Source organism: Ornithorhynchus anatinus, chromosome 10 (genome assembly GCF_004115215.2).
Source record: "Ornithorhynchus anatinus isolate Pmale09 chromosome 10, mOrnAna1.pri.v4, whole genome shotgun sequence".
NCBI classification, from domain to species: domain Eukaryota; kingdom Metazoa; phylum Chordata; class Mammalia; order Monotremata; family Ornithorhynchidae; genus Ornithorhynchus; species Ornithorhynchus anatinus.
The window spans coordinates 6,204,849-6,232,689 of record NC_041737.1 but is presented as its reverse complement, the minus strand read 5'-3'; the positions used below and the strand labels follow the sequence as shown (position 1 = coordinate 6,232,689).

General features: G+C 47.6%; 1 protein-coding gene across 1 annotated transcript; it reads left to right on the top strand.

Annotated features, from left to right (window-relative positions):
* Positions 1-1,331: 1,331 nt before the first annotated feature.
* On the top strand, positions 1,332-21,937 carry LOC100080880 (transmembrane protease serine 11G-like). Its single transcript, XM_029073694.2, has 8 exons — positions 1,332-1,470; positions 3,541-3,659; positions 6,934-7,001; positions 8,029-8,192; positions 15,188-15,365; positions 17,077-17,336; positions 18,533-18,675; positions 21,776-21,937. The coding sequence occupies exons 1-8, from the start codon at positions 1,332-1,334 to the stop codon at positions 21,935-21,937; spliced, it is 1,233 nt and encodes a 410-aa protein (XP_028929527.2).
* Positions 21,938-27,841: the final 5,904 nt, after the last annotated feature.

Here is a 27,841-nt window from a genome sequence, read left to right as displayed (position 1 = left end):
CAGGTGGATGCCTTGGAGAGATTCACATGAGAGAAGTCAACACTTAGAAAGAAAGGGAAAAGTGAAGAGAGGAGGTTTTTTAGGTAAAAGCCACCCTGTCCCACCTCTAAGTCCAATGAACGTTGTTGACAGTTTCCCAAAACCAATTTGTAAAAACAACCTCACCGAGGCTGCTGGTTGTCTCGCTTGGAGCTAATTCCTCTGCCAGCTAAATAGTAGCTGAATGACGGTGATCATTAGCCCTTCTTTTCCCAGTTTGGAGCATCCTCTCCCCCGACTCCCCCACAACCAAATCAGCCAGACCCTCTTCTAAGAATCGGCCCTTGATTTGTTCTCAACCCCGCTGCCCACCCCTCCAAATGGTATCACCCAATAAACACTTTTTACATTTGTTACTATTCATTATTATTTATTTGATTTATGGTATTTGTTAACTGTCAACTGTGTGTCCGGCGCTGTCCTGAGTGCCAAAGTAAATACAAGTATATCAGGTTAGACTCAGTCCCCGTTCCCTAAGGGGCTCATGGTCTAAATAGGAGGGCAAACAGGTTTTGAATCCCCATTTTATATTTGAGGGACCTGAGGCACAGAGAAGTTAAGTGACTTGCCCAGCCTCAGCACATGTGGATAAATACGTATTCAACTGTACATTCAATTATTAAGTGTGATGTTGTATTCACAGTAAGCTCTATAAACACCAGTTGCTGATATTTTATCCTAATGCAGTCACACGGTTTTATTCTTGTATTTCCTCCGGTTCCCACTAATTGCAAATCATTTTTAACTAGTCCATCTCCCTCATTAGGTGGTCACTCCAGAAAGTGAGGTGAATTTTAATAATAATAATAATAATGTTGGTATTTGTTAAGCGCTTACTATGTGCAGAGCACTGTTCTAAGCGCTGGGGTAGACACAGGGGAATCGGGTTGTCCCACGTGGGGCTCACAGTCTTAATCCCCATTTTACAGATGAGGGAACTGAGGCACAGAGAAGTTAAGTGACTCGCCCACAGTCACACAGCTGACAAATGGCAGAGCTGGGATTCGAACTCATGAGCCCTGACTCCAAAGCCCGTGCTCTTTCCACTGCGCCACGCTGCTTCTCTGAATTTCTCTGATTCACTCTGAATCTCGCTGAATTTTCAAGTCAGCCTCCACACCCCTGCATACACTTTCCCTTCTCCCCTTCTTTCATTCATTCAATCGCATTTTTTGAGTGCCTACGGTGTGCAGAACACCTTCACCCCTCCAATCTCTTATTCTGTTCAGACTCAATTCTGAAATCTTTAAGAGCACAGGAAAGACACTGATGACGCGTGATGTGCAGCTGACATGCTTTCCTTTCTAAGTCCAGCTAGATTGGGCCCAGGCACGAGACCTTGGAAGCCATGGATGATCCTTCTCATTGTTCTGGCAGTGTCGCTGGTGGTGGCTCTAGTGATCGGGCTTCTGGTTTATTTTTTGGTGTATGGTAAGTACCTCTGTAGAGTTACATTTTCCCTTCTAAGTCTGTGGTTTGGATCATTTTACATTTTCAGCCTTTTTTTTAAATGACTGTCCGGTCTTACCCGAAATTTACCTCATTTATGAAGGGAAAGGACAAGAGTAACCTTCCGTTTGGTTCATGTTTCATTCGCCGCTGCCTGTGGAATGACATTCATGGGCCATCACCCTCTCCGTGAAGTGTAGAAGAAATTGGGATGTAATTGAGATTTTAGAAATCTGGCTATTTCCCCTCTCGCTCTCAGACTTGGGCTATGATGCTCTATCTTTCTGAGACATTTATAGATAGGGAAAATATAATCCATCTAGATCATGGAACTCCAGAGGGCAGGGGAAATATCTTCTAACTCTTACTGTACTCTGCCAGGCACTTAGTTCAGAGTAAGTTTGCAATAAATACCATTGATTGTTGTGACTGTAAACTCAGTAAATGGCTAAATATTTCAAAAAAAGGAAAGCACAGCTCTCTTGTTCATGGTTTCCTTTGGCAGAGCAATCCATGCTGGGAGTCATCACTGTTTTCGCACGGCCCTGATTCTCCATATTAAGCTGATGTGTATCAGACTATTTCAGTTTGAGCTCCTGCCTCAATCACAGCATTCCAACTCAAGCTGTTTCTTAAGAGGACAGAGATTTAATGCTTGTCCTAAGAGGGCATTAGCCCTCAGAGGGCACAGTTTTCTTCCCAAGAGAAGCGGAAGGGCGCTTCACCTCTCCATTCTCTCTTTGTTATCTCCTCCATAATTGATGGTATTTATTAAGCGCTCCTTCTGTCCTAAGCACCGGAGTAGAAACAAGACAATTAGATTAGACAGGGCCCTTGTCCCACACTAGGCTTATAGTTGAAGAGGGCAGGAGAACAGGTATTTTGCTCCCTTTTCATAGATGAGGAAACTGACTGTAAGCCTGGTGTGGGCCGGGATTGTGTCTCTTTATTGTTGAATTGTACTCTCCAAGAACTTAGTACAGTGTTCTGCACACAGTAAGCACTCACTATATACAATCGAATGAATGAATGAATGAATGAGGCCCAGAGAAGTTAAGTGACTTGTCCAAGGTCACACAGCAGCCCAGTGGCAAAGCTGGAACTAGAATCCAGGTCTCCGAATTTCCCATCCTGTGCTTTCTGGTCCCGCTCTCAGTCCCTGGAGGCTACCTTGGATTCCCAAGTCAGTCAATCATATGTATTGAGCACATGCTATGGCAGGGCGCTGTAATGATAAGAGCTTGGGACAGACACATTCCTTGCCCACAGTGAGCTTACAGTCCCCTCGGTTCACTGCCCATTGATAGATCAAATAATAATTATTACTGGACTATCTGTCAAGAGCTTACTCTACAGCGTGGCTCTGTGGAAAGAGCACAGGCTTTGGAGTCAGAGGTCATGGGTTCGAATCCCCGCTCGGCCACCTGTCAGCTGCGTGACTGTGGGCAAGTCACTTAGCTTCTCTGTGCCTCAGTTATCTCATCTGTAAAATGGGGATTAAGACTGTGAGCCCCACGTGGGACAAGCTGATTCCCCTGTGTCTACCCCAGCGCTTAGAACAGTGCTCTGCACATAGTAAGCGCTTAACAGATACCAACATTATTACTCTATATACTGTAGAGTCCTATATACAAGATAAGCAGGCTGGACACGTTCCCTATCCCACACCGGGCTGACAGTCTAAGTGATTGATCAATCAATCATTGGCATTTACTGAGCGCTTACTGTGTGCTAAGCACTGGACTAAGTGACTGAGAGAGGACAATACAACGAAGGTAATAATAATGATAATAATATCTGTGAAGCACTTTGTGGCCATATGGGACTCACGGACTAAGTAGGTAGGAGAGAGGTATTAAATCCCCATTTTTCAGATCGAGTATCTGAGGCCCAGAGAAGTTAAGTGCCTTGCTCAAGGTTGCACAGCAGGTTTGTGCCAGAGATAGAAGTAGCACCCAGGCCCGCTGAATCCCAGGCGCATGCTCTTTCCACTAGGCCAGACTTCTCTGAATAGGACGTGATTTTCCATCCTTCTTTTGCTCTCCTTCCCAGTTCAGAAGCCACACTATTATGAAGTCACTTTCAAAATCCCAAGCATCAGTCACAGCGGTGAATTGCAAGAAGAAAACTCCCAAGCTGTTAGAGATCTGAAGCTAAGGATCACAGATCGGGTAAAGCAAACTTTTCTTTTCTCCTCTCAACTCTGCTCCGGTGGATGCCCAGATTTCAATCAATCAGTCAATTGTATTTATAAAGTGTTTATTGTGCACCGAGCACTCTATTAATCCCTTGGGAAAAGACAACACAACAGATCTGGTACTCAATCCACAGCGAGCTGACAGCTAAGACGGGGAGACGCAAGAATATGAATAAAAATTGTACGGATTCATTCGTGGTAGGGGCCGGCTGGTGTCGAATCTCCGCTGAAAACAAGAGGGTAAAATGCAAGAAATAGCGTGGCGTAATGGAAAAAGCCCGGGTTTGGGAGTTAGAAGTCGTGGGTTCTAATCCTGGATCCCCCACTTGTCTGCTGTGTGTCCTTGGGCAAGTCACCTAACTTCTCTGTGCCTCAGTTACCTCATCTGGAGAATGGGGATTAAGACCGTGAGCCCCACGGGCTCTGATTACCTTGTATCTACCCTAGTGCTTAGAACAGTGTTTGGCATATAGTAAGTGCTTAACAAATACGGTCATTATTATTGAAAAGGTCTGAAGAGGCGCCCCTGCCTTGTTGATGAATTCACTTCCCCATGTCTCTTCCTCCCTAACCGTAATCACTCCTCGCCTTTCAAAAAGAGTAGATTTCTGAGGTCTTGGCAGGCAAGCCTGATGAGACTGTAAAAATAAAAAATAAATGGTGGTATTTGTTAAGCACTTACTATGTGCAAAGCACTGTTCTAAGTGCTGGGGGATACAAGGTGATCAAGTAGTCCCACGTGGGGCTCACAGTTTTAATCCCCGTTTTACAGATGAGGTAACAGAGGCACAGAGAGTAAGCCCGTCAATGGGCGGGGATTGTCTCTATCTGTTGCCGACTTGTACATTCCAAGCGCTTAGTACAGTGCCCTGCACATAGTAAGCGCTCAATAAATACTATTGAATGAATGATGACAATCCGACTGCTCTCTCTAGCCCCTTATCTAATCAGCCTTCTGGAAAGGCACTGAGCTGTGGGTTCATTTGAGGTTTGGCACCCGATCAGTCATTCGCCCCCAGGCGAGCTTGACAAGTTTGAATGTAGAACCACAGGTTACTACAGTGACTGTGGTGTTTGGACAACACGGTGAAGGGGCATTTTATTTCCCAGAAGGAGTATCCTCAGAGGAAAATCAAACAGCAAGACCTAATGTCTCATTCATCCATTCAATCCTATTTATTGAGCGCTTACTCTGCGCAGAACACTGTACTAAGCACCTGTAAAGTACAATTTGGCAACAGACACAATCCCTACCCAACAACGGGCTGACGGTCTAGAAGCGGGGAGACAGATAGCCCTCTTTTCCCCCTTTCCCTCTGCTCCTCCCCCTCTCCCTTCCCCTCCCCTCAGCACTGTCCTCGCCCGCTCAACCGTATATATTTTCATTGCCCTATTTATTTTGTTAATGAGATGTACATCACCTTGATTCTATTTATTTGCTATTGTTTTAATGAGATGTTCATCCCCTCGATTCTATTTATTGCCACTGCTCTTGTCTGTCCGTCTCCCCCGATTAGACCGTGAGCCCGTCGAAGGTCAGGGACTGTCTCTATCTATTACCGATTTGTACATTCCAAGCTCTTAGTACAGTGCTCTGCAAGTAGTAAGCGCTCAATAAATACTATTGAATGAATGAAAACAAGACAAAACAAAACAAGTAGACAGGCATCAATAACATCAATATAAACAGAATTATTAATCATAAACATTAAACATTATTATAAACATTATTAATAATCACCTGTCTCCTTTTAATAATGTTGGTATTTGTTAAGCGCTTACTATGTGCCGAGCACTGTTCTAAGCGCTGGGGGATACAGGGCGATCATGTTGTCCCACGTGGGGCTCACAGTCTTAATCCCCATTTTACAGATGAGGGAACTGAGGCACCGAGAAGTTAAGTGACTTGCCCAAAGTCACACAGCTGACAAGTTGGTATTTGTTAAGCGCTTACTATGTGCCGAGCACTGTTCTAAGCGCTGGGGTAGACACAGGGGAATCAGGTTGTCCCACGTGGGGCTCACGGTCTTAATCCTCATTTTACAGATGAGGTCACTGAGGCACCGAGAAGTTAAGTGACTTGCCCAAAGTCACACGGCTGACAGGTGGCCGAGCCGGGATTCGAACCCATGACCTCTGACTCCAAGCCCGGGCTCTTTCCACTGAGCCACGCCGCTTCTCTCTTTTGTGATTTAGTCATTTGTAATTAGGGTGTTTATTAAGCTCTTACCGTGTGCTACTCTGGATCTCTCCTACCCATAGTTTATTTTAATGTCGGTCTCCCCCAGAGGCTCACGGGGATCGAATCTAACAACTCTATAGTTTTGTCCTCTCCCGAGCGCTCCAGTGCTCGGTTCAGTGCTCGGCAAACGGTAAGCACTCAAACAATTCCACTGATCGATGGATTGAAGGAGATACAAAGATTCAATCAGATCAGTCTCAGGCCATGCCCCACATAATCTAAGCGGGAGGGATAGTAGGAATCTTCTCCCCATTTTTACCGCTGGGGTAGCTGAGGCCCAGAGGGGTTAAGTGACTTGCCCAAGGTCACCCCGCGGGCCAGCGGCAGAGGAGGGACTAGAACCGGGTTACCTGACTCTCTTACTGGTGCTCTACCCACTAGCCCATGCTGTCGTTAGGCCATTTTTCACAATTCTCACTACCGAATCAATTCTCCATAGTGATGGATGTGTAGACAAGTCAGGGAGTGCCAGTCAAGGGAAATTAAATTCCAGGTTCATAATGGAACGAGAACGGTAAATACTAATCGCCAGGGCCTTGGACGAGGTTCTCGAACGGTGTATCGTACTCTCCCAGATGCTCAGGACAGTGTTTGTCACACAGTAAGCGTTCAGAAAATACCACCCGTGGATTGTTTGATTGCCCAAAAGACCCTCCCACTTGGTCCAAGAATTAGAGTCTATTCCAGAGTTTATCGTGGTGAATTCTCTGTCTCAGAAGCCCTAATATGGGACCTCCATTCCAGTTTAGAGGAAAATATCAACCCCGTTTCGCTATGCGATAGGTGACCAACGAGTCACCCCCCTCCCTTCTTTGGGGACGCAGGCCCTCGGGAGGACAGTGGTGTGTCCGGACTTCAAATTCATTTTCAGAAACCAACCCCATGATGCACGTCTCAAGGTTTTCTCTGCTCGAGTCGTTTTAGGACAAGAACTATTTTAGGGAAAGGGGTCATTCGAAGTCACCGGGAAATATCTTCCTCACAGTCTTTTCCTTTCTTTCTCCAGGTCGATAAAGCGTTGCAGGAGTCGAATGTGAACGCGCACTACCTCAATTCACACTTGGTGAGACTGAGGTAATCTCAAATGATTGGTTGGCAAGTTCCAGAGGAAACTCTGGGGGCTGGGTCACATTTAATAATAATAATAGCAGCGTGGCTCAGTGGAAAGAGCCCGGGCTTGGGAGTCAGAGGTCATGGGTTCGAATTCCCGCTCTGCCACTTGTCAGCTGTGTGACTGTGGGCAAGTCACTTCACTTCTCTGTGCCTCAGTGACCTCATCTGTAAAATGGGGATTAACTGTAAGCCTCACGTGGGACAACCTGATTATCCTGTATCTACCCCGGCGCTTAGAACAGCGCTCTGCACATAGTAAGCGCTTAACAAATACCAACATTATTATAAGCATGTAGAGATGCTTCTAAAGATTTCCATTGTGTGGTTATCATTTCTGAAGATTAATTCACTTATTCATCCACTCCTCTGGATAAATAATAATAATAATGGTGATGATGATGATAATGACAATAATGATAATAACAATAATAATATAATTTACGATGATAGCGGCATTTGTTAAACATATATTATATACCAAGCACTGGAGTAGGTACGATATAATCAGATCAGATTCAGTCCCTTTCCCACATGAAGCTCACTGATTAAGGAGGAGGGAGAACAGATATTTAATCCCCATTTTCCAGATGAGAAAACGGAGGTACAGAGAAGTTAAGTGGCTTGTGCAAGATCACAAAGCAGGCAAGGGGCAGAGCTGAGAATAGAATCTAGTTGTCCTCACCCTTAGGCTTGAGTTCTCTTGACTAAACTACGCCGTTTCTGGATTACAAATTGAAGGTCCAGTGAGGGAAGTTCATAGTAACGGGCATTTTAGCGGGTCTTTCGTTACCTTCCCCAAATTTCCCAGGCGGGAGTTAATCCGACCACGGAGACGTGAACCACAGCAAGGAAGGGAGGAGTACTGCCTCTCCATTGGGCATGCTCTGGTTCTTGGGAAGACTCCAAGCCATAGGCAAATGCAGTAAGAAAAGAGGCAGAGCCGTCGCTCTAGCTGGTATCTTATTTGTCCGTCTCGGTGGGGTTTCAGGCCAAGCGGTGGCGGTGTGAAAGCAGACGTGTTGCTGAAATTTCAGTTCGTCTCCGCTGACAATGAAGCTGCAGTAAAGAAGAGAGCCGAAAACATTCTAAATCAGAAGCTGCAGGCGGGCCCTCATTTCTTGGAAATAGACTTTGAATCACCTTACTTTAGAGGCAAGTGACTCTCAACCTTCTCTCCCTGCTTCCCTTTGACTATGGTAAATGGACTATGTTCAAGCTCTTCGAACTCTCCTTGGCTTCAAACGAGGCCTTCTCCAACTAAGCCCACGTTGCCCTACTCCCTCTCCCTTCTGGGTCACCTTTGCATTTGGATCTGTGCCCTTTAAACACTTGATGATAATAATAATAATAATAATAATAATGACAGTTATGATATTTGTTAAGCACTTACTATGTGCTAAGCACTGGGGTAGATACAAAGATATTCAGGTCCCACATGGGGCTCACACTCTCAGTCGCACAGAGAACAAGTATTGAATCCCCATTTTGCAGATGAGGGAGCTGAGGCGTAGAGAGGTTAAATGACTTGCCCAAGATCTCATAGCAGACAAGTGGCCGAGCTGAGATGAGAACGAGGGTCTATGATTCCTAGGCGTGTTCTTTCCACTAGACCATGCTGCTTCTCTGAATATCCCCTCAGCCTCACAGTCTTCTGGTACATATCCGTAATTTATTGTAATTATATTCATATTTTACTCGTACGATTTTATGTTTATTATAATAATTTATTAAAGTTCCAGTCTCCCACTCTGGACTGTAAGTTTCTTCTGGGCAGGGAGCGTGTCTCCCAACTGTGTAGCGCTTAGTACGGTGCTATTCCCAGAGTAAGTGCTCAATAAATACCTTGCATCGATCGAGTCCCTTTGGAAAGGGAGCATCTTCCGGGTGTGAGGAGTTTCCATAATAATTACAGTATTTATTAGCTGCTTACTGTGGACCAAGCCTGGGATAGAGGCAAGATAATCAGATCGGGCACAGTCCCTGTCCCACAGGGGTCTCACAATCAAGAGGGAGGGACAACAGGTATCTCATCCCCATATTAGAAGTGAGGGACTGTAGCACAGAAAGGTTAAGTGACTCCCCCAAGGTCACACAGCAGGCCGGTGGCAGAACTGCGTTTAGAGACTGTGTCTAGTCCCTGGCTGTTTCCACAAGCCCACACTGCCTTCCTTCTCCTTGATCACCGTGGAAATAATTACATGATGATAATGGTATTTTTAAGACCGATTTGGTATTTTTATGTGCCCAACACTCTGCAAAGCAGTGAGTAGCTACAAGATAATTAGGGCAGACACATATCCACCACACAGTCTAAATAGGTAGGAGAAGAAGTAACTAATCCTCTTTTTACAGATGAGGAAACTGAGACCCAGTTCGGCCACTCAGCAGGTCAGGCTAGTGGTGGAGCCAGGATTAAAACCCAGGACTTCTGACTCTCAAGCCCCCGATCTTCCCACTTGCTCCCCTGTGTAAGGAGAGAAGCGTGGTATTGTTGGTATTAATGGGCTGAAATCGATTTCTTCCCCATTTCTCTTCTTTTTGGGGTTTGGTAGAGATCTGTCATGGCCTCTTGAAGGCTCCCGGGGAAACGATCTTCTCCTCCCCGAGCAAGCTGGACTTGCCATTCATGTGAAACGTTTCACCCATGGAAAATCCACAGGACCGGTAATCAGGAGACCCAAACTGGAGTCCCAGATCTACCACTGGTCTGCCTTGGAATTTGTGTCAAATCACTTAACCTTTCTGGACTTCATTTTCCTCATCTGTGAACTGGGTACAAGACGGATTGTATGTCCCATGTAGGATAAGGACTGCATCCAATCTCAGAACCCCTTATGTACTCCAAGGTTTAGCCCAGTGCTTGGTACATAGTGCTCAATAAACGGCATTATGTTATTATTATGCCTCAGACTCTCACCCACAAACCGTAATGGAGAGGGGGTGGGCGGAGAAGCAGACGGCAATGTAGATCTGGGGAGGTGAGGAGCAGATTGCTTTGCCTCGGGGCAGCGGGAAGCCAGGTATTGCCAGAAATGCTCAGACTCCCATCTCTTCCCTCGATGGACAGGGAGTGAAGGCAGCCTGGCGCCTTCTTTTTTTTCCTCTCAGATAGGAATAGATAGCTGAGGGAAGCCCGGATAATGATGGTCAACTCTGTTTATTATCATTCCCAAGATCAGCACTGCCCCGACGGACTCACTTTGAAGCTGCTGTATTTTCCCAGCCTTCCGAACTGATGAGGTGGCGAGCTGAAGTAGCCCACGGCAGCACTGAGGAAGCGGGACGTGCTGAATCCAGTCAGTCAGTCAATCGTATTTATAGAGCGTTTACTGCTGCAGAGCACTGTACTAAACACTTGGGAGAGTACAATATAGCAAGAGACACATTCCCTGTCCACAACGAGCTTACAGCATAGAAGGGGAGTCAGACATAAATATAAATAAATGAAATACAGATATGGACACTGGGAAGCTGGGAGAGGGATTAACACAGGGAGCGAGTCAGAGCGACTTAGAAGGGAGTGGGAGAAGAGAAAAGGAGGATTTAGTCAGGGAAGGCGTCTTGGAGGAGACGGGCCTTGGATAAAGCTTTCAAGTGGGGGAGAGTAATTTTCTGTTGAATGTGAAGAGGGAGGGTGGGCCACCTGTGAGGAGTTTAATCCCTGCCCTTCATAGGTCCCTGGCGAGAAGATGAGGGTCATTCTTCTCCATCTCTCCAGAAAGGACAGTACTGAGTCATAGACTTGCCCAATCAATCGATCAACAGAGGGTGTTTATTGATCGCTTATGGGGTAGAGTGCTCTATGTTAAAACACTTGGGAGAGTTACCATACGACCGATTTGGTAGCTACGTCCCCTGCCCACAGTGAGTTTACACTCTGGCCCAAGATCCCACACCAGCAGTTAGGACTTGGTTTCAGTATATTTTTAAGAGATTACTCAGGGCAAAATAAGTGAAGTATGGCAGTCCCTGTCTCTTGTGGCACCCACAGTTTAAGAGGCGAGGAGAACAGGTATTTTATCTCTACTTTAAAGATTAGCAACGGTGGCACAGAGAAATTAAGTGGTTCTCCTGAGGGTCAACCATTAGGCTGGTGGAGGAGTTCGGATTCGAGCCGGAGTCTTCTGACTCCCAGTTCCGTGGTTTTTCCACTCTACCCTGCAGCTCAGTCTCTCTATTTTATTTATTAAGCATTTACCGTGTGCAGAACACTAACCACTTGAGAGAGTACAGTGTAACACTATGATAGACTGCCTGCCTGCATCGAATATACAGCCTAGAAGGGGAGATGGAAGATGATAGGAATAAACGAATTACAGATATGTCCGTAAGTGCTGTGGGGCTGGGAGGGGGGATGAATAAAGGGAGCAAATCAGGATGACTCAGAAGGGAGTGGGAGAAGAGGAAAGGAGGGCTTTCCTTCCGCAGGCAGGGTTAAGATCAGCTCTGGCAGCCTCCGATCGTCCAGGTCCCTGTGGCAATCGATCAGTCGGTCAATCGATCGTACTGATTGAGCTCTTACTGTTCGCGGAGCAGGTACTGAGCTCTTGGGAGAGTACAGTGTAACAGAGTTGGTAGACATATTCCCTGCTCTCTGGCAGTATGATATACTTGGGTCTGACCCTTTAAGCACTTGATAATAATAATAATAATGTTGGTATTTGTTAAGCGCTTACTATGTGCAGAGCACTGTTCTAAGCGCTGGGGTAGAGACAGGGTCATCAGGTCGTCCCACGTGAGGCTCACAGATAATCCCCATTTTACAGATGAGGTAACTGAGGCACAGAGAAGTGAAGTGACTTGCCCACAGTCACCCAGCTGACAAGTGGCGGAGCCGGGATTCGAACCCATGACCTCTGACTCTCAAGCCCGGGCTCTTTCCACCGAGCCACACTGCTTCTCTAATGTGCTTGATATGTACTTGATGTGTACCCCACAGACTCAGTGAACATAAATAACCCTACTGTACCCTGCCGCTTCCTCCATCTGCAATTTATTTGCGTGTCTAGACTGTGTGCAGAGCACTGTGCACTAGAGTGGGTAGAACGATCCCTGCCCATAAGCCTTATTGACTAGCGTTTTAACACTCGGTAAATCATTTCACACCTCTGTCTCCCTATTAGATTATAATGTTGGTATTTGTTAAGCACTTACTATGTGCAGAACACTGTTCTAAGCGCTGGGGTAGATACAGGGTAATCAGGTTGTCCCACGTAGGGTTCACAGTCTTAATCCCCATTTTACAGATGAGGTAATAATAATAATAATGTTGGTATTTGTTAAGAGCTCACTATGTGCCGAGCACTGTTCTAAGCACTGGGGTAGACATAGGGGAATCAGGTTGTCCCACGTGGGGCTCACGGTCTTAATCCCCATTTTACAGATGAGGGAACTGAGGCACAGAGAAGTTAAGTGACTTGCCCACGGTCACACAGCCGACAAGTGGCAGAGCTGGGATTCGAACCCACGAGCCCTGACTCCAAAGCCCGTGCTCTTTCCACTGAGCCACGCTGCTTCTCCTCATTGAGGCACAGAAAAGTTAAGTGACTTGCCCACAGTCACACAGCTGACAAGAGATTATAAACTCTTTGCGGACAAGGAGGGTGTGCTTTGCTTCTGTTAAACTTTCCCAAGCGTCCTGCTCAGTGCCTGCACTCAGTAGGCACTCAGTAAACATCCACGGCCGATGGTTTGATTCGAGGATACCGATTCTGTTATACTATACTCTCCCAAGTGCTTAGTACAGGGTGGTGCTAATTTCTGTGTCTCGTTTCTCTTTCAGCTATGGGGAAGGTACCAGCAGAACACCTAATCCACAGCGGTAAGTCCCGGAACACCGCACTAGGGCTCAGACCGTCAAGTAAATGCCCCCTCTGGGCTCATTCGGGGTGTTTTCTCAGAGAACACGATGTTGAGGGTGGAGAAAGCCTTAGGGGTTGAAGCTTGCTTAGTTGGAGTCCTTCATGTTTCTTTTCTTCCTCTCTCTGGACATGCAAGGTGACCATTTATCAGGCTTGACAATGGTCGGTTCAGTTTTCAGCTGGACTGTCTCCCGTCTGGTGTGAAAATGGCATCTGATGAATCCATCAATGGTACTTACTGAGCGCTTACTGTATGCATTGCAGTGTACTAAGAGCTCGGGAGAGTACAATCCATAGTCACTTAACTTCTCGGTGCCTCAGTTCCCTCATCTGTAAAATGGGGATTAAGACTGTGAGCCCCACGTGGGACAACCTGATTCCCCTGTGTCTACCCCAGCCCTTAGAACAGTGCTCGGCACATAGTAAGCGCTTAACAAATACCAACATTATTATTATTGTGGTAGACACCTTCCCCGCCCACAATGAGCTCGTCGCCTTTGTATCCGTTATTCTAATTTTCGGCACTCTCCTTCCCCATCTGCAACTCCTCCGAACGGATTCCCAGGTTTAGAGAGACCGGGGAGGGAAATACAGAGGCTCTGGGGTGAGATGGGAGAAATGCACAGATTTGGGGGATTTCTACCAAGAACTTTTTGAGTGCCCTTAGGCTGCCATTACACTGTGTTGTAATGCTGCAGTTGGCTTGACAGGAAGGCGTCCAGGATTCTCTCCTGCCATCAGCAGCCACCTAATGTAAGGCCCTCAAGTTCCAGCCAACTGTGGTTTCATATTCCTGTTCCCTGCGCTCGTTCCTTCCCCTCCTCGTAATTTATTTTAATGTCTGTCCCCTCACTAAATTGTAATCTCCTTCGGGGTAGTAGTCACGACTTGTAGGGACACCGCACTCTCCCAAGCGCTCAGTACAGGGTTCCACCCAGAGGAAATGCTCAAATATAGCATCGATTGATATTTTTAGGGTAGGTATTGGGCGCGCGTACCGGGCGCCGTAGCGAGGACTGGGATAGATACAAGATAATCCGTTTGGATTCGGTCTCCGGGGCTCGCACTCTACATTGAAGGGAGGAGGATCGAATCTCCGTTTTACGGAAGTAACTGAGGCCTCTAGAAATGATGTGACTTGCCCGAGGTCACACGGCAGATAAGCGGGGGAGCCGGGATTAGAAGCCGGGTCCTCTGACTCCAAGGCCGTGCTCTATCCCCTGGGCCGCACTGCTTCCTTTGACGGGTCTTCCCTACTGGATGTTGGTCTGGTACGGCTCCAGTGACTGGGCTCCTTAACTCCACCCACTGCTAGCCACCCCAACCAGAGCGATGCACAGATTCCCCACAAAACCCAGAGAGAGCCCTCTTGCCACTCGCGTGTCACACCGGAACCTCAGCCTGGTGGGAGGGCACAGATCTGGGAGTCCTAAGACCCGAGTTCTAATCCCTGTTCCGCCACTTCTCCACTGAGTGATCTTAGGTACGTCATCCATCACTTCTCTGCGCCTCAGTTTCCTCCACTGTAAAATGGCGATTAAAGCCTAGTCAGACTGTGAACTCCCTGTGGGGACGGGGATTGGGTCCGACCTGATTATCTGGTATCTACACCCCAACACTTAGTAGAGAGAAGTGGCGTGGCGTAGTGGAAAGAGCCCCGGCTTGGGAGTCAGAGGTCGTGGGTTCTAATCCAGGCTCCGCCGTTTGTCTGCTGTGTGACCTTGGGCAAGTCACTCAACTTCTCTGGTACCTCATCTGCAAAAATGGGGAATAAAAAATGTGAGCCCCACGTGAGACGATCTGATTATCCTGTGTCTACCCCAGCGCTTAGAACAGTGCTCTGCACGTAGTAAGTGCTTAACAAATACCATAATTAATTATTATTATTATTACAGAACTTAGGGAACTCAGCACTTAGGGAAGCAGCATGGCTGAGTGGCGAGAGCACGGACTTGGGAGTCAGAGCAAGTGAGCTCTAATCCCGGCTCCCCGACTTGTCCGCTATGTGATCTTGGGCAAGCCACTTCACTTCTCTCTGCTTCGGTCACCTCATCTGTAAAATGGGGATTAAGACTGCGAGCCCCGCGCGGGGCAAACCGATCACCTGGTATTTACTCCAGAGCTTAGAACTGTGCTTGGCAGGTAATAAGCGCTTAATGAATACCATAGTTATTATGGTTACTATTATTACAGCGCCCGGCAGAGTAAGTGCTTAATGAGTACCGTACCTATCATGACGATGGCTAGCACGGCGTTTCCTGGCTAGTAATGGCCCATCTCTCCTAGACTGCGGGATCCGCATGGACAGCACCTCGCTGACCGACCGGATCGTCGTGGGCGGGACCGCGGCCAAGGAGGGCGACTGGCCCTGGCAGGCCAGCCTGCAGCTGAACGACAACCACCTCTGTGGGGCCTCCCTGCTCAGCGACACCTGGCTGGTCACTGCCGCCCACTGCTTCGACAAGTACGCGCCCGGCCCGGACGGGGCCACGTTAGGACCCCCCTCCGCCCCCAGATCGAGCCGGAGAGCCCGGCCCGCAGGTTCCCCAGCCTTCCCAAGGCAGCTCAGAGCTAGTTAGGGTTCAAAAGCTTGTGAGGTGTCAAGCGCTGTGGTGAGCACTGGGGTGGATGGATCAGAGGCAGTCCCCGCTCCACACGAGGCTCCCAATCTAAGAGGATTTTTATCCCCATTTGACAGATGAGGGAACTGAGGCCCAGAGTGGTTAGGTGATTTGCCTAAGGTCACACAGCAGACCAGTGGCAAAGCTGAGACTCAAAATCTTGGTCTCCTAATAATAACAATAATAATAATAATAATAATGACGGTATTTGTTAAGCACTTACTATGTGGCAAGCACTGTTCTAAACACCGGGGCAGATACAAGTTAATCAAGTTGGACACAGTCCCTGCCCCACATGGGGCTCGCACCCTTAATCCCCATTTTACAGATGAGCGATTGAGGCCAGAGAAGTGAAGAAGGTCACACAGCAGATGTGGCAGAGGGGGGATGAGAACCCAGGTCCTTCTGACTCCCGGGCTCTATCCACTAAGATATCCACTAGGGAAGCAGCGTGTCTCAGTGGCAAGAGCCTGGGCTTGGGAGTCAGAGGTCGTGGGTTCGAATTCCGGCTCTGCCCCTTGTCAGCTGTGTGACTGTGGGCAAGTCACTTCACTTCTCTGTGCCTCAGTGACCTCATCTGTAAAATGGGGATGAAGACTGTGAGCCTCACGTGGGACAACCTGATTACCTTGTATCTACCCCAGCGTTTAGAACAGTGCTCTGCACATAGTAAGCGCTTAACAAATACCAACATTATCATTACTAAGCCACACCGTAGTCCTAAACGTTTTAATGCTTAAGAGGTGCTAAGCACTGGGACAAATGCAAGATAATCAGATTAGTTGCAGTACCTGCTCTGTATGAGGCTCCCCATCTAAGGGGAATTTTACCAGCATTTTACAGATTTAGAGAACTGAGGTCCAGAGCGGTTAGGCAATTTGCCCAGGGTCACACGGCAGACCAATGGCAAAGCTGGGATTTTGAACCCAGGTCGCCTGACTCCCTGGCCTGCGGTCTTTCCATTAGACCCCAGTTCTTCTGCCCTGGGACCAGTGGTGTCCCCAGGACCTGAAACCTCTCACCACAAGGAGAACTCAATATGTCCTGGAGTAATTTGAATTGTTTTCTCTAAGAGGAACAGATTGCTCCCATATCAAAAGCGATTTACCGTGACAAATTATTTATGCCTTCAGAATGTCTGCCTCCGAAAAGTAACGAAAGGATGGAAGCAGCAGGGCCTAGAGAATAGAACGCGGGTCTGGTAGTCACAGGGACCTGGGTTCTAATCCCAGCTCTGCCACTTATCTGCTGCGTGACCTTGGGCAAGTCGCTTCACTTCTCGGCCTCAGTTTCCATCTCTGTAAAACGGGGATAAAGACTGTGAGCCCCACATGGGACCGTGGGACAAACCTGTCTCCACCCCGGAGCTTAGCCAGAGCTCGGCACGTAGTAAGCACTCGACAAATGCCACTATTAACGTTATTGTTATTGGAAACCTGTTAAGCTAAACTCACCAAATTGGAGGCTTGGAACACCGTGTTAAGGCTCTCTCTCCGACCCTTACTGAGTTAGAGCTGAGGAGGCTCTAACTGTAATCTTCTTCATCCCGGGCAGTAATAGAAACCCACGCCAGTGGTCGGTCAGTTTCGGGACCACCCTCAGGCCGGCCAAGATGAAAAGAAGAGTGAAGCTGATTATCATCCATGAGAGTTACAGGACCTACAGCCACGAGCATGACATCGCCATGCTGCAGCTCTCTCTGCCCGTCACCTTCAGCAGCGACGTCCACCGGGTCTGCCTCCCGGAAGCCTCTTACCACATCCCGTCCGGCTCCACCGTCTTCGTCTCGGGTTGGGGAACTTTCAACACCAACGGTGAGGGATCCCGTCCGGCCCATGGGTTGGGAATGAGGAGATGAATGGCGGTGGGGCGATGGGCGGGGCTGAACTGGGGCTTCAGTTAGGTAGCTGTGGCATTTAATCAGGATGGTAATTGTAATAGTGATAGTATCTGTGAAGCCCTCACCGTGAGCCGGGCGGTGTTCTGAGTGCTGGGTTAGAAACAAGCTAATTACGTTGGACACAGTCCCTGTCCCATATGGGGATCAAAATCTTCACCCCTTTTTTCCAGATGAGGGACCTGAGGCCCAGAGAAGTGAAGTGACTTGCTCTAACTCACACAACGGACAAGTGACGGAGCTGGGATTAGAACCCAGGTCCTTTTAACTCCCAGGCCCGTGCTCTATCCGCTGGGCCACGCTGCATCCCATCGAGCAGTCATCATTAAGCGCTGATTAAGTGCCAAGAATTGTGCTTAGCGCCGGGGTGGATAACCCGATAACCCGATGATCAGATCCGATATGCCTCCTATTCCAACTGGGGCTCACAATCTCGGAGGTAGGGAGATGGAATTTTTTATTTTTTAGCTCCGTTTTGCAGATGACAAAACTGAGGCAAATACAGATTGATTCTCCCTAGGTCACACAGCAGGTCAGTGGCGGAGTCAGGATTAGAACTCGGTTCTCCTGACTCCTGGGTCTCCTGCTCTTTCCACAAGACCAACTCCCCCAAGAGGTACATCACTCCTTCAGTTACATTAATCAATCAGTGGTATTGATTGAGCACTTTCCGTGTGCAGAACACTGAATTAAGCGTTTGGGAAAGTACGGTAGCCACGACCCCTGCCCACAAGGAGCTTACAGTCAAACTAATCCGGCTCTTCCATGGGTCTGCTCTGTGACCTCGGGCAAGTTACTTAACTTCTCTGGGTCTCAATTTCCTAATTTGTAAAATGAGGATTAGGCGTGTGAACCCCATGTGGGACAGGGATTGTGTCCAACCTGATTAACCTGCATCTACACCAGAGCTTAGAACAGTGCTTGGCACATAGTAAATGTTTAACAAGTGCCATAATGATTATTATTATTAAATAAATAACATTTAGAGAATGAAGCAAAGTGTAAGGGTATGGACACATGTACATCCCCGGCCAACAGTGAGCTTACGCTCTAGCGAGGAGCTTACCGTCTTTTCCTCTTCCTCTTCCTCCTCCTCCTCCTCCTCCTCCTCAGGACACATGCCAAATCGTCTGCGCCAGGCCAGGGTGAAAACGATAGACAGGGAGGTGTGCAATAGGCCGGAGGTGTACGGCGGGGCCATATCGTCGGGAATGCTGTGTGCTGGATTCCTGTCTGGGAAGATCGACGCCTGCAAGGTAGGCCGAGCAATACCCGTCAACGAGGGAAGATGCTTTCCGATCTTAGGGACGAATCCAGGGCACGGCACCTGAGGAACTGGGGGACACTGGGGCTATGCTCCCTAAAAAGGGGAGCCTTCTCCTCACCCCAGCACCCTCTCTACTCCCTTGGAGACTGTAAGCTTGTTGTGGGCAGGGAATGTGTCTGTTATATTGTTCTCTTGTACTCTCCCAAGTGCTTAGTACAGTGCTCCGCACAAGGATTGATTGGTCCTTCAATCAATCAGTCAATCAATCAGTTGTATTTGTTGAGCGCTTACTGTGTGCAGAGAAATGTTTAAACACTTGGGAGAGTACAATACTAGTCAGGAGACACATTTCTTGACCACAACAAGCTTACAGTCTAACTTATAGTCCTTCCCCAAAACCGGCTCCTTGAAGATGCTGACGGCACAGCCCGGGGCAGGGCTTAGGCGATACGGTATCAACGTGCGGGACTCATCTGGAGTTGATTTCTGATTCGACCTCAAAGGGCAGTCTGAGACCGATAAAGTCCTTGCCAACCAGACAGATCCAGCTCCGCCGTCATCCTCACCGCCACAACGTTCACTGAGCACCTAATGGTAATAACTGTGGTATTTTTTAAGTGCTTATTGTGTGCCAACCACTGTTGTAAGCGCTGGAGAAGATACAAGATCATCAGGTCCCACACGGGGCTCACAGTCAAAGTAGGAAGGGGAACGGGTATTGAATCCCCACTTTACGGATGAGGGAGCCGAGTCACAGAGAAGTGACTCGCCCAAGGTCACACAGCAGGCGACCGGCAGAGCCGAGATTAGAATCTGGGTCCTCTGACTCCCGGGCCCCTGTTCTTTCCAAAAGGATGTGCTGCTTCCTATTCACAGCACCGATCTGATGTTGAGGAGAACAGAAGGAGAACTCGGAACCAAGAGAAATGACTGATGGAGCTAGTGGTTGGCACGATGCCACTCACACTTTCCCATCCCCACCAGGCAGGTCCCCACTGAGGCAGGCCCAGGATGCCCGACAGGAAACCGGACGGGCTGGGGGTTCGGTGCACGAGGATGCGCAGCTGTGGCCTCTGCCTTCGTAAACCAGCTCCAGGAGGAACCCGATTTCTAATTCCCAGAGCCGTGTCCTTTCCACTGGACCGACAGCCGAGTTAGCACCGTCCCGGACGCTCGGCGGACACACGGAAGGGATGTGAGTCGTGGGACCTTCCGATCTAATGGATCTGGGAGTTAGAGGCCCGGGGTTCTAATCCCGACACCGACACTTGTCTGCTGGGTGACCTTGGGCAAGTCACTTCACTTTTCTGAGCCACCTCAGTTCCCTCGTCTGTAAATCCTACTTAGAATGGGAGCCCCGTGCGGGACCTGATTATCTTGGATCCACCGCAGCGCTTAGTACAGCACTTGACACACAATAAATGCTTAATAAATGTCACAGTTATTAATAGGGAAAGGAAGCTGACAAAAACTGAAGAATACATAGTATATATGCATATATACTACATATATATATGTACATACAGTCTTGTCTGATGCTAAGTAGTCTCCAACCCTTAGCGACACCATGGATACTTCTCGCCTCCATCTGCCATCGTTCTGATAGTGAATCCATAGAGTTTTCTCGGTAAAAATCCCGAAGTGGTTTACCACTGCCTCCTTTCCTGCAGTAAACTTGTGTCTCCACCGTCGACTATCTCCCACGCCACTCTTTCCCAGCACGGGGGAGTTGGGAGAATATACACATATATCTGAAGAAGTGAGGAACGTATCACTGATGGTGAAATTTACCTTTGTGTGCATGTGGGATTTTGTGTACACAGCATGAGATTAGATGTGAATAATCAACACAGGTGAGTAAATAATTCCAAAGCAAGTAAAATAAACAGATAGCGCCTAGGAGGGATGAGGTGGCTGAGGAAGAATGTGGAGGTAGAAAAGTGTTGGGGGTGGAAGAGTTAATCACAAAATTGCTTCACAGAAGCAAAATATAACTAGCGATACACCCGCAGGCTTCCATTAATAACAGGTTTGGTACGGTACTAAAAGAAAGACGATCTGGTCGGGAACAGGACCTGTCCCATATGGGGGTCTCAGTCTAAGATACCGAATCCCCATTTTATAGATGAGGAAACTGAGGCATAAAAAACTAAAGTGAGCGGGCAAGCCGTAGAGCCGAGACTAGAGCCCTGGACCCCTGACTCTGAAATTGTAAGATGTTTGTGGGGAGGGAATATGCCTGTTATATCATGTTGTACTCTCCTAAGCGCTTAGTGCAGTGCTCTGCACACAACCGATTCACTGACTCCATTTTCCGAAGTCTCTCCCTTAGGCTAGTCCGCTTCTTACTCTGTTTCTGAGCAATCCCAGGGCAAACCAACTTTTCATTATGCACGTTGAAGCAGACAGTACGAATAGGGACATCGAGAGCTCCCACCTTAATCATGTTTCTCTTCTGGGTGAAAGCCACCCTGTTTGTAAACTACAGGCTGTGCTTGTGCCTACTTGCCCCATTCTCTCTACCGGCCAGCTAGCCGGAGCACTTTTGGGATAAGAAGAACAAGACTGAGCCATATTTCAGTTAGCCTGAGAATTTCCCTTTTCCCTTCCAATTCTGAGAGAGACTTGTTCATTCCATCAACTGTAGTCATTAAGAGCTTACCGTGTGCAGAGCACTGTAATAATAATAATAGTGATTATGGTATCTTTAAGCACTTACTATATGCCGAGCACTGTTCCAAGCGCTGGAGTAGATACTAGGTAATCAGATCATCCCGCGTGGGGCTCACAATCTTAATCCCCATTTTACAGATGAGGTAACTGAGGCACAGAGAAGTTAAGTCACTTGCCCGAAGTCACACAGCTGACAGGTGACGGGGCAGAGATTAGTACCCACGACCTATGACCGTGCTCTTTCCACTAAGCCACGCTGCTTCTCACTAAACTGTACTAAACGCCCGGGAGCGTATTATGTAATCGAGTTGGTAGACACGTTCCCCGCCCGTCCTCAGGGAGTTTACAGTCTAGAGGGAGAATTGCTATTTCTCGGTGACGTCTTCCCTCGAAGACGCGGCCCGTTCTTTCCGCAGGGGGACTCCGGAGGGCCACTGGTGCTGCAGGACATCCGAGACGTCTGGTACCTGGTGGGGATCGTCAGCTGGGGGATCGACTGCGGCAAGGAGAACAAGCCTGGAGTTTACACTCGCCTGACGGTTTATCGGAACTGGATCGCCTCCAAAACTGGCTTATAGCACCCCACCCCCGTTGGAGTTCAAGCACCCCGGGCGGGTGTTGGCCAGCCAGGACCGCCTTTCCCGCTCCCCACTTTTTATGGGGATGGCTCCTGCTGCGTTTGGGCTAAGTACGGCCTATATTATAGCTTGTTCCTCAGGAATCTTGAATATTGCTTTGGTGACCAGCAATTCATTCATCTGTTCCTCTGCTCTTGAAAAGACACACACGCACACACTCCCACACACACGCTCTCTCTCTCTCTCACAGACATGTTCACGTGCACACACACACATGCACACATACCTGAGGCAGTGTGTCTTAGTAGAAAGAGAACGGAATTAGAAGTTAGAAGGACCTAGGTTCTAATCCCCGTTCTGCCACTCGTCTGCTGTGCGACCTTGGACAAGACACCGAACTTCTCTGTCCCTCAGTTACCTCATCTGTAAAGTGGAGATTAAGCGTGTGAGCCCCACGTGGGACAAACTGATTACCTTGTATCTTCCCCAGTGCTTAGAACAGTGCTTGGCATATAGTAAGCGCTTAACAAATATCATCGTTATTATTCCACGCAGGCCCACATTCACACACACTGGACACACGCATCCAAGCATGCACACAAATACACACATCCACACACGATCAAACATGTAGTCTGCCATACCCGCAGACAACCACACACACGTCCTCTGATCTCTTTTCCAAACCATGACACCCAAGCTTTCTCCACCCCTTGTTCTCCTCAAAGAGCCTGGCCCTCGTCCACTTTCACTCGCCCCTTCTCCCGATCTCATCAGCGATTCGTTCATTGATTTACTGTCATCTCCCACTCAAGCCAGCAGCCACCCAACCTGAACTTCCAAACGGATGAACGCAACTGGTTGGCTACGGCTTCGGTTCGCCGAGCCTTCGGACTTTGTCTTGTTCTTTCCAAGGACTTTCCCGTTCCTTGGATGTTATTGGCATTAAATTGGGTTGATCCCAAACTCACATGCACACACACACAAACACACACACCTCGACTGTCTGGACGTATATTCATAAGCACCAGTGACCAGTAAAGGTGAGCAAAGAACTGCCTACTGTGGGACAGTGGAAATTGCAGGCATGAAGTCCTGTCACGCTTCTAAGTTATTTTTCGAAACTTTGACCAACATTTGTATCGGAGGGTGTCAGCGCTGCCTTGGGACACCCATTTTTACTCTGCAGTGTGTTCAGTTGTGACTACTCTATAGCACCGAATGGTTTCTTAGAGCTTCTGGGGGTTAGTTTCAGAAGAGGTCAGAAGACTCATATGATAATGCGACCGACTGATTGATTGACTAGCGGAGAGTTACGTGGCTGCCTGGATGTAAGAAAGGCTGGCGGAACCTCAGAAATGAAAGCCAGAGGGCTGTGGGAGGAAGGGAAGGGAGATCGAAGAGCTAGTTCGGGTCACAGGCGAAGGGAGAGTAGGTTTCAACATGCAGAGATTGGCTTTGCTAATGCAGATGCTTTTAATGCATTATATTCCGTTACATGTGACTTCATTCTTTAAAAGCCCCTAATGCAGCTGTCTTCCAGAACATTTTACCCATCAGAAAGAAAAAAAATTACGGAAATGCCAAGGTGTCAAGTTGTTTTTACACGATGCGCTAGTTGGAGTTAGTATTTGGAACTAGTGGCCACAGGAATTCTCCAAGGACGCCCCAAGGCAGACCAACCGCAAAGTCTCCTTGTTGACTTTGGACTTAGTTGCTCGTAGGATATTTCCCTTATATTTTGATTGCATTTTCGCCAGGGGCTACAGTAGTCTAGGCCAGACCCTAGGCGCTCATGCTTTGTAACTCTGCAAAGGCACACACATTCCCTGAAGCCTGACCCCAGTATTGCTCCAGAAACACACCTCCCGACGAATTCATCTCATTGCGATTTTACTGAGAGTTTTACGCCATGCCCAGTATTCGTATTTCCCACCACCATTGCTCTGTGTGTTTGCAAATATATTTATATGGAAAAACTCAGTCTCTGAGTCGTGTAGTGATTTCCAAGGTTGGGATGTAGGGCCGGAAAAAAGAGCCCTGTTCATGATCATTGCACTGGACTCACCTTTAGAATGCAAAAGACCCCAATCCTCAGATAACCCAATAATGCATCCAGCATAGTTTCCTGTCCCAGCCAACTCAAAGGAATCTGGGTTTGTTTGTTTTTTATGGTATTTGTTAACCACTTACTATGAACTAAGCACTGTACTAAGCACTGGAGTAAATAAAAGGTAATCAGGTTGGACATTATCCCTATCTCATATTGGGCTCACAGTCTTAATCCCCATTTTGCAGATGAGGGAACTGAGGCACAGGGAAATTGAATGACTTGCCCAAGGTCACACAGCAGAGAAGTGGCAGGTAGGATTAGAACCCAGACCCTTCTGATTCCCCGAACCGGATTGTCTGGTCACTGTCCCAGTGTTGAGTACAGTGCCTAACACATAGAAAGTTCTTAACAAATATCAAAGAAAAAGAAAGGAGGTAAGTAGTAGGAAAATGGAAAAAACAAGTTGTTTGGAGGTGGACTGTCAAGAGAGCTGCATTTAATTAGGATTTCAAGTGAATAGTTGATTGCTTTCTCTCTTTTCAATATGGGGTTTTTCTTGATTTTGTTTTTAAGGGCATTGATTAAGCTCTTACTATGTGTCAAGCACTGTTCTAAGTCCTGGGGTAAATGCAAGTCATGAAGAAGATGGGCAGAGCAAACAGAGAATTATTGGTTGACCTCTTTCCTCGTGGGAAGGGAGGCAGAATGGTCCAGCATCCCTAAGCTTTCCCTTCTTCACCTCCAATCTCCCTCTAGTAGCGTATCATAAACTGATCAGCCAATAATTTATCTAAAATCCTCCTGAAATTTTCAGGTATTTTCTGCCGACACAACCTCCTGTGTTAAAGGATTCCGGAGGTTTCCACACACTGTGGAGAGTGGTCCCTTGTGTTTGCTTGGAATCTAGCCCCTTCAAGTTTCCAAGACATCCCCTCATGTCCCCAGTCGAATGATTGGTGAACATTAGTAATTCTCTACTCGCTCTGCCCATACCCTTCATGGTTTTTTAGACTTTAGTCATCTTCCTTCTCAATCTGTGCCATTCCAGACTGAAAGATCCTACCCCTTTCAGTCTAACCGTGTAAGACAGCTTCTCCTTGCCTTAGGTCCCCCTGGAGATGCCCAGTAAATTCCCATGTCTTTGGCTTTCCCTCACATCCCTAACATTTAATAATAATAATGGAAATAATAATAATAACAATAACAATTATTGTGGTATTAAAAATGTAATAATGTTGGTATTTGTTAAGCGCTTACTATGTGCCGAGCACTGTTCTAAGCACTGGGGTAGACACAGGGGAATCAGGTTGTCCCACGTGGGGCTCACGGTCTTAATCCCCATTTTACAGATGAGGGAACTGAGGCACCGAGAAGTTAAGTGACTTGCCCAAAGTCACACAGCTGGCAAGTGGCAGAGCTGGGGTTCGAACCCATGACCTCTGACTCCAAAGCCCGTGCTCTTTCCAGTGAGCCACGCGTGCAGGGCATTGTCCTAGGTGCTGGGATGGGTACAAGCAAATCGGGATGGACACAGTCCCCGTCCCAAGTGGTGTTCACAGTCTCAATTCCCATTTTACAGATGAGGTAACTGAGGCCCAGAGAAGTGAAGTGGCTTGTCCAAGGTCACTCAGAAGACAAGTGGAGGTTCCGGGATCAGAACCACTAGCCACTACGCAATGCTGCTTCTCGTGAAGAGAAACAGTGAGGCCAAGTGGAAAAAGTACAGGCTTAGGAGTCAGAGGACCTGGGTTCTAATACTGGTTCTATCACTTGTCTCCTGTGTGACCTTGGGCAAGTCACTTAACTTCTCTGATTCCTCAATTTCCTCAACTTTAAACTTGGAATTCAATGCTTAAATTGTGAGCCCTATGTAGAAATGATAATGATGACGTCTGTTAAGCGCTTACTATGGGCAAAGCACTGTTCTAAGCGCCGGAGTGGCTACAAGATGATCAGGTTGTCCCACATGGGGCTCACAGTCTTACTCCCCATTTTACAAGTGATAGAGGACTGTACCTGATCTGATTAACTTAACCTAACCCAAACATTTAGAACAGTGCATGATATTATTATTATCATTATTGTTATTATTATTGTTGTTATTGTATTTGCTAAGTGCTTACTATGTGCCAAGCACTGTTCTAAGTACTGGCGGGGGCGGGGGCATACAAAGTAATCAGGTTTTCCCATGTGGGGCTCATAGTCTTAATCCCCATTCTACCGATGAAGGAACTGAGGCCCAGAGAAGTTAAGTGACTTGCCCAGAGTCACACAGCTGACAAGTGTAAGAGCTGGGATTAGAACCCATGACCTCTGACTCCCAAGCCTGTGCTCTTTCCACTAGGCCATGCTGCTTCTCTTGATACATGCTGCTTGATACATAGTAAGTACTTAACAAATACCTTCGCAAACAGAAAAAATAAAATAAAATTGCACATTAAAAAGAGAGAGCAACCAAATGTTCACTCATAGTCCTAACCAAATATGGTTCTCTCGACAATCCAACCGTAAACAACTTCCTTTTTCCAATTTCCTCTCATTTGTCTCTTTTTTTTTTTTGGTATTTGTTCAGTGCTTACTATGTGCTAGGCACTATACTACGCAATGGGGTAGATTCAAAATAACCAGGGGGGACAAACCCTTGTCCTACATTGTTCTACACAGTCTATCATCCCCATTTTACAGATGAGGTAACAGGCAGTAAGAAGTTGAGTGACTTGCCCAAGGTCACACAGCAGACAAGTGGCAGAGCCAGGATTAGAACCAAGGTCTTCCGTCTTCATCGTCTTCAGCACTAGGGCTTTTTAGCTCTTACTATATCTACTCTTACTATTGTGCTGGCTGATCAGAGGACATACAGAAGACCTTTCAATCTAATGGGAAGATGAGGCCATAAAAAGTGACCCAACGATAGGTCGAAGAGGTTGAGTGGCTAAATAAATCAATAACTAATAAGCACAAAAGAATGCTGAAATGGTTGAGGAGGTGACATGACCTAGGAGGATTAGTTGAAGAAAGCCTGCTAATCTAATTCTCTTTTTCCTCCTCCTCCCAGTCTTCCTCACCTCTGCCAATTCATTCCCAATCTCTGCCAATTTCCCCACAACATACAAATAGACAACAATCTCCTGCACTGGTGGAGTTGTCTTCTTTTTGACTTCATTTCTAGTGAGGACGCATGAGAGGTTTTCACAGACCACAGTTACTCAGCTTGTCATCATTTCATTATCGCCTCAAACTCAGCTGGAAGAGGGGGATCAGTATTTTTCTGGGCTCGTGGATGAAAAATGAAGACACTGAGATGGGCCTAAGGTGACATTTCCTAATGTGATAGGTAAACCAGCCAGGAAAGGAGGGGAGTTTAAAAAAAAGGGGGGGTTGGGGTGTAAGGGAGGAGGGAACTCAAAGAAATGTCTATTTTGCAATCTAACCTCCTCTTTCTCTTCCACTCTTGTCTCTTCTTCCGTCTTTTTCCTCTCCTCTCCAACCACAGGAGATTCTGTTCCTCTCCGACGTCTACCCTCCTGCCCTGGCGTAAAGGTGGCTTTAAGCCAGTGGTGGGGCAGAGGGGGAGGGAGAGGTGTAGCTTCAGGGTGTGTGGGGTGACAGATTGTTCCCGTGATACACTTCCCTTCCGCCCACACAAACCCTTCCCGTACCTTCTTCTTTTTCAGTGGCTAGTCATCCAGCACCCCGTGACTCCTCTCAGAGAGGAGTTGGGGAGCGGTTCGGCCATCCTGAGGTGAAGAGGAGGAATCGGTCTCAGATCCCGTGGCCCAAATCTCAAATCTTTGCTAAGGGGCATTCGGGAGCTTGTGGGCATTCGGAAGCTTGTGGCTACAGCGGCCCCC

Coding starts and splice junctions, on each gene's coding strand:
- LOC100080880 (XM_029073694.2), top strand. CDS start 1,332: ATGCTTTCCTTTCTAAGTCCAGCTAGATTGGGCCCAGGCACGAGACCT. Junction 7,002..8,028: donor TCACACTTGGTGAGACTGAG/GTAATCTCAAAT, acceptor GTGGGGTTTCAG/GCCAAGCGGTGGCGGTGTGA. Junction 18,676..21,775: donor GGAAGATCGACGCCTGCAAG/GTAGGCCGAGCA, acceptor TTCTTTCCGCAG/GGGGACTCCGGAGGGCCACT.